The following is a 7,642-nucleotide window of genomic DNA, read 5'->3' on the forward strand; positions in this document are numbered from 1 at the left end:
AAGGCAATTGTAATAACCTATTTTTACCCCTTTTATAATATATATTTTTCAGAAAAAAAATTGAGAAAAATAAAAAAAGAAAGAAAGAAAAAAATTAGGGAATGAAGTGATGATACAAAAAAAAAGAAGAATCAAAGTCAAAATAAGAGTTTATGTCTTTTTCCACAAGTATAGGATAAAGAAGAAAGGAGATCATGAGATTTAGAGATAAAAATAAAAGGAAGATAAGTGATAAGAAGAGTTGGGAGGATAAACAAGGAATGATTTATAAATAAACCACACTAGGTACATATAAAAGGATGACAGCATAAAAAAAACACGAGGAAAGAAACCATAGAAAAAAAAGAGAGAGAAAACTAGAGAGATATAAAAATATTTAGATGGGAGTGGCCTATAAAAACTAAAACACAAAAAAAATATATGAAAGAACAAATAAAGAAAACAAAGAAACTAGATAAAAAAAACATTTTTGCTAAAAAAAAAACTCTGCCCTAAGAAGCCATCATCGTTGCGCGTTTCATCACTCATCAAAATAAGAAAAAAGATAGCAGGGACAACCCCACAACAGTTATAACCAGCATTAGTCACTCTCCCCTCTCTTGTTGGAGAAATGTAATAAAAACCAACCTCTAGCGATGGTGAACCAATAGAGAGAAAGGAAATTCACCGAAGCTTCATGGGGCTTTACCTCATGTTTTAGGCAACATTGATCCCCACCCCCGACTTAGAGAGGTAAATAAAGTGTCGATACATTCTATCTTGCTATTAACACGCCCTCTAAGTTATTAGAGTGTGTAAATCTATCACCTATAGTTTGCCTAACTTCTAGCTTGTGCATGACATGCGCCACTACTATTTTTGTCTGCTCGCTCCTAGCGCATGCTTGCTTTTCGCCACCACTGTTTCTAGTTTTTTTTTGTGTTTGACAAGGGTAAAAATACTATTTATTCTCTCATTTTATTATTTAAATATTTATTTGAGTGATTTTCATATTTAAGGTTTTATTTATTTATTTTATATGTGGAAGTTTGATCTTTATACATAGATGCATTTCTTTTTATTTGGGAAGAAGTTTACAATAAAAAGGTTTTTAATGATTGTTTTTTTAAAAAAAAATTAGGAATGTTTGTGTGTTTAGGTTTGTTTAGATTTTTTTTCAATGAAACGAGTCATTGACAATGGTCATTAAACAAGTCTTGTCGATTAAATGTTGAAACAATTATTTATTTATTTTAAAAATAAAAATAAATTTTTTTATTTGCTTGTGTGATTTATGTTAAACCAAACCCTTAAATGAATCTTATTTTTTGGACATATAGGTATGAGTGGAGGTCTTTAGACCCATTTTGAACATAATAAAGGAAAATAGGTATGAAGACCAATTTATTTTTCACCTTTTTCACGGGTCCAGCATCCATATTGTAAAAATAAGAATTAGGCTTTCTTGTTAGACATGGATTCAAAATCATTATTTTAGGATTAATATTAGTTTAGGCCAAGTCTTAACAAGAGCAAAATATATATTTTTATTATTAAAAACAAGCCCAATACAACTTATTTTAGATAAAATATTTGGAGTAACAGTTATTTTTCTTATTATATAATTAATTTATTATCCAAAAATATCTAAAAATTAGTTAGAAATTTTAGATATTACTAGATGATTATCCTGGGCTACGCTGCGGGTCAAGTCAAATTTTTCTTGAACATAACAAAAATATTCAAATATTGCTAATATTTTTTTCTCTTAATGGGAAAAAAAAATTAAATCATATGATGGTTTACCCAAAGTAACTCAGATGATTTTACTGGTCCAAAAACAACCCATACAACCCGTGAAAAATAATATTTGACTAAATAAAATTTTAAGATGATTTCTTTTTTTGATATTAAAATAACAACTTATTGAATTGACCTGGAACAACCTGGGTTAACATGCTAAATTTATGACCCGAGTTATTTGAGTATAATAATCATATAGAAAGCAAATCAAAATAAATTATGAAGCTTAATTCTCAATCAACCCAGTATTAAAAGATGAAATTGAAAAACAATCCATGAAAAAACGATCCAAGTTAACATGTCAAACTTGCAATCCGGATCATAAGACCAAGATAACCCCATGAAAAGCAAATATAAACAAATTATGAATTCTAATCTTTAACCAGCCCACTATTGAATGATTATATTAAAAAAAAATTAATTAAAAAAGAACATAAAAAACAATCTGAGTCAATCCACCAAACCCATGACTCATAACCTTATAGAAAAAAAAACTAAAAAAACAATATGATATAACCCGGATTAATCTGTCATATTTGTAACTTTGGTCTTGAGACTAAGATAGCACTGTAGAGAGAAATTTAAAACAAATTATAAAACTTGATTTTCAATCACCACAGTTGGATCTAATATAGAACGATAAAATTTGTAAAAATCTTAATAAAAAAATAACATAAAAAACAAGCCAAGTAAACCTGAGTTAATTGTTGAGCACTATCCTCGGATCATAAGACTAGGATAACCTAATGAAAAATAAACTAAAACAAATCATGAAACCTAATTTCCAATAAAACACAATATTAATTTATGAAAATGAGAAAAAAAGTCGATTAAAAAAGAGAGAGAGAAAATGAGTCAACTGGGTTAACCTGTCAAATCCACGACCTGAGTCATGAGATATAGACAATCCAATAAAAATTAAGTCCAATGCTGAAGGACCTGTGACCTGGGTCATGAGACTGATATAACTTCTTAGAAAGAAAAAAAAAGACATGATTTAACCAGGGTTAAAATACCAAAACTCGTGACCTTGATCGTGAGATCAAGATATTATCATAAAAAGCAAATCAAAACAGAATAGAAAGCTCAATTCTCAACCGACTCAATGTTGAATGATAAAATTGAAAACAAATCAATTAAATAAAAGACACAAAAAACAACCTAAGTCAACTCGGGCTAACCCCTTAAGTACTATTCTTAGGTCATGAGATCATGATAACCTAATGAAAAGTAAACAAAATAAATCATGAAGTTTAATTCTCAATGAAATCAATATTAAAAGATGAAATTGAAAAAAAAATTAAGAAAAAATAATCTGAGTCAACTAGCATAACCCGTCAAACCTGAGATTAGTGTCATGAGAGGTGAGATATCTAAATAAAAAAATTATAATATTAAAGATTGAAATTAAATAAAAAACATTAATTAAAAATAAAAATAAAAAAAGAAAAAGAAAAAGGAAAAGGAAAAGAATACAAAGCAAAGCACTAATTTATAAAGTAAAAACCAGTTCTCTTTGAGGTTATAGTTAATAAAAGTAATTGAGGAATTTTTAGTCATTTTTATTATCAGTTGGCTGATATATATATATATATATATCTTCACCGCGCATGTCAACGATCTGACAAAGACTAAATTAAAACAACTACTCGTGCATAACTGGAGCCATATTGCTGGACTTGTCTTGCAAATTAAAAATTAAAAACTAAAAAAAAAAAAGAAAAAAAAAGAGAGAGGAGCAAAAGTGAGAGTAGTTAGTGTGGACAGCCCATCCTGTCTGTGAAAGTAGGTGAGGGCATTCAATAAAAAAGAGAGAGAGTACATTGTCCACCGAACGAGCCAATGAGGATGCCCGTCTCGTGACTTTGCTACCCCTGGTTGGATCATGATGACCAGTTACGATCGAATTGCTTATAAATAGGAGCCAGAGGCCAGCCCTTGCACATTTAGTTTCTGTATTTTCTTTTTTAAATGCTATAAATTATGTTTAATTCCTGTGAGATCTTACCATCTTTTCAAGAAAAAACAAGTGGTTGATCTTTTTAGTCACACGTGGTAAAGCCCTTTAATGTTGACCCTTGAAACATGTTAGCTACCTAGGCTAACCCATACATATATCACAGCTGGATTCAATTTTTTCTTTTTTTTAAAAAAGGAATCTAACCCATACATATATCAGATCCTTCTAACGTGGGAGGCTTTTTTTTTTTTTTTTCTCCTGCAGTGCCTTTCTAATCTGACCTCAGCAGTTATGTCTATTTAAAAAATTAGTTTTGTTTATTTTTTAAAGTATTTTTTATATTGAAATATATTAAAATAATATTTTTTTATATTTTTAAAATTATTTTTAAAATCAACATATCAAAACAATTCAAAACACAAAAAACATTAATTTTTAGTTAAAAAATTGAAATGTTTGGAGAACGCGGTGCAATAGAGTCTTATACATGATTTTTGTAATTGAGATTAGCTTTTTTTCTTCACAATCTTAAGAATATATTCATAATTATTCAAATTCTTGATTTGGTATTTAATTTTAAACCGCGTTCCCAAACGGAGTCTTGTGCATGATTTTTGTAATTGAGATTAGTTTTTTTTTCTTCACAATCTTAATAATATATTCATAATTATTCAAATTCTGGATTATTTGATTTTTTGTAACTAATTAAAATCACAATTCAAAATATACTTGATTTTGATTTCTTTTCTGAATAGTATGCTTTAAACACACATGAAAGGTTGAATTCAAACTAAATAATTTAATATAAAAGAGAGTCAACTTTAGGCATTAGTATGAAATGTCAAAATCTCTAGTTTCCAATTGCTTGCAAACTCGGACACTACTACCAACAAGTTGCCATCCAATTGAACGCCATCCCCTTTCACACCCTTCCACAAAATATACATCTTGAATATTTTTTTTTTATTTTTATTGAAGATTTTCTCTAAAAAAAATAAATTAAAATCATCGCCAGTAAATTGATTAGACGATACTTATTGCTGCAAAATCAATAAAACTAAAACGTGTATATGTAGCAGCATCAGCATGACAAGGAGCTTAAAAAAACTGGTCATAAAAAAAATCACAGTTCACACTCAAATTAAGGAACAAAAAGCTGCCACCACAAACTCCCCACCTCCTTTTGGGCTATATAAAGCTTAAAAAGATCCCAAAGCCCTTAGAATCTATCCTCCTTGTATCCACAAATCACATCTTGCCATCATTTATTATCTCTCTCCAAAAATATCCATCTCTCTGCCTTAACTTCTCTGTGTATATCAGAGAGAGAGGTTGATTAGCAGAAAAACATAATTCATTGGTGGTGCCATACATGGAGATTGGATCTTCTTCACCTCCACAAAATCAAAAGCCTTTAACAAGGCTGAACAACTATGTTGCCAGAACCCGAGTTGGTAAGAGATTCAAACTTGCTGAGCGTAACTCAACCTTCACAACCGAGTTACGTGCTGGCACCGCCACCTTCCTTACCATGGCATACATCTTGGCAGTCAACGCTTCCATCCTCACCGACAGCGGCGGTACATGCAGCGTTTCTGATTGTATCCCACTATGTTCGGACCCTACAGTATCAGTTTCCAACTGCACCGGGTCAACTGGTCTTCGAGTAATCCAACCCGATGCGTCATGCAAATTCGACCCAGTTAACCCGGGATACTCTTCTTGTTTAGAGAAGATACGTAAGGACCTGATAGTAGCCACTGTCGCATCTTCTCTTATTGGCTGTTTAATCATGGGTGCATTTGCCAATCTCCCATTGGCTCTGGCTCCGGGTATGGGCACTAATGCTTATTTTGCTTACACGGTTGTCGGGTTTCATGGGTCGGGTAATGTCTCATATAAGAGTGCATTAGCTGCCGTGTTTATTGAAGGCGTGATTTTTTTAGGCATTTCAGCAATTGGGTTACGTGCGAAATTGGCTAAATTAGTCCCTAAACCGGTTCGGATCAGCTCCTCTGCTGGTATCGGACTTTTTCTGGCCTTCATCGGGTTACAGAATGGTCAAGGAATCGGGCTAGTTGGGTACAGTTCATCTACTCTAGTAACGCTTGCAGGGTGTCCAAGTTCATCACGGGCGTCGTTAGCTCCTGTTATGACGTTAGCTAACGGGACTGTGAGTTTGATCCCGGGCGGTACCGTTTCCGGCGATATCTTTTGCCTCCGGGACAGGATGGAGAGCCCTACTCTATGGCTTGGCGTGGTGGGATTCGTTATAATCGCTTATTGCCTAGTGAAAAATGTTAAAGGGGCTATGATTTACGGGATTGTTTTTGTAACGGCCATTTCATGGTTCCGTGACACCAAGGTAACGGTGTTTCCTAACACGGAAGCAGGTGATGCCGCACATGAATATTTCAAGAAAGTTGTTGATGTACATGTTATTGAAAGCACAGCTGGGGCGTTGAGTTTTAAGAGCATTGGCAAAGGTTATTTTTGGGAGGCTCTGATCACTTTCTTATACGTGGATATATTGGATACTACTGGCACCTTGTACTCGATGGCTCGGTTCGCTGGGTTTTCAGATCAAAATGGTGATTTCGAGGGCCAGTACTTCGCCTTCATGTCGGACGCCACGTCAATTGTCGTCGGGTCATTGCTGGGCACGTCACCGGTGACGGCATTCATCGAATCGTCAACAGGAATTAGGGAGGGTGGGCGGACGGGTCTGACCGCTCTCACCGTGGCAGGGTATTTCTTCTTGGCCTTTTTCTTCACGCCGTTACTGGCATCCATACCAGCATGGGCAGTGGGCCCACCTTTGATATTAGTGGGAGTTCTGATGATGAAGTCAGTGGTCGAGGTAGAGTGGAATGATATGAGGCAAGCCATCCCAGCCTTTATGACGTTGATTTTAATGCCTTTGACCTACTCCATTGCATACGGCTTGATCGGAGGGATCGGGACTTACATCGTCTTGCACTTGTGGGACTGGGGCGAAGAGCTCTTGGTAAAGCTTGGCGTTATAAACAAGGGAAATGGTGGTGGCGGTGGGGCCAATGGGGTGCACGACCACCAGGATGGAAGCGTGAAATCGCCTGGAATTCATGTCTAGATAGATAGATAGAAGATGATGGATAGAATAGAATATGTTGGTTAATTGCTTTTGGCCCCTTTCAGGATCTCGACCTTTTCAATTATTTAGGCAATGAAATTGTGGAAGCACAAGGGTTGACAAGGAGAGTCGTTGTAAATATTTATTATTATCGTGTACTAAAACTCATTATAATTCTTGTTTCCGTACCTCTTTTTTTGGTTTTTTGTTTGTATTTGACAACAATTTTGCTTGTTTTACCTTTGGAATATACCATCTAGTCTGAAATAAATTGTGCTTCTGAAGGGCACGTGTAGAGATGCCCAAAACATGGAAATAGCATTTGACGATTAAGACCGGCTCCGATGCTTAAGACACCCATTGGCATTAACCAAGGGGGAAAATCCCACATGACCATGTTTCTTTTCCTATTAATTTATTGTGTTCTTCGATGAATAATCAGCTGTTCTTGTTCCCTCTTAATCATTGAATAATCTTTTCTTCGAGATTGCTCTTTTTTTCTCGTGTGGTGTAATGGGGGCAGGTTTTTTTTTTGAATAAGAAACTAAAAGTTGTTAAAATTAGTATTCATAAATATCTCAATAATTTGATTAGGGAGGAAAAATATATCTCTTTACATGATAAAATAAATAGAATGAAAAAATAATTATTCTTAATAAATCATGAAAAAGTTTTATTTTAACAAATAAAATCTTATGTATCATCAAAGAACTATCTCAACACAATAACTTAACCTGTTAGATGAGGTTCTAATATATGGTTTATATCATTTTTTAATACATCTCCTC

General features: G+C 33.7%; 1 protein-coding gene across 1 annotated transcript; it reads left to right on the forward strand.

Annotated features, from left to right (window-relative positions):
* Positions 1-4,871: 4,871 nt before the first annotated feature.
* LOC133669061 (adenine/guanine permease AZG1-like) lies at positions 4,872-7,042 on the forward strand. Its single transcript, XM_062089071.1, has one exon. It carries the CDS (start codon positions 5,115-5,117, stop codon positions 6,852-6,854), a length of 1,740 nt encoding a protein of 579 aa, XP_061945055.1. The 5' UTR covers positions 4,872-5,114; the 3' UTR covers positions 6,855-7,042.
* Positions 7,043-7,642: the final 600 nt, after the last annotated feature.

Source organism: Populus nigra, chromosome 12, assembly GCF_951802175.1.
Source record: "Populus nigra chromosome 12, ddPopNigr1.1, whole genome shotgun sequence".
Classification (NCBI taxonomy): Eukaryota; Viridiplantae; Streptophyta; class Magnoliopsida; order Malpighiales; family Salicaceae; genus Populus; species Populus nigra.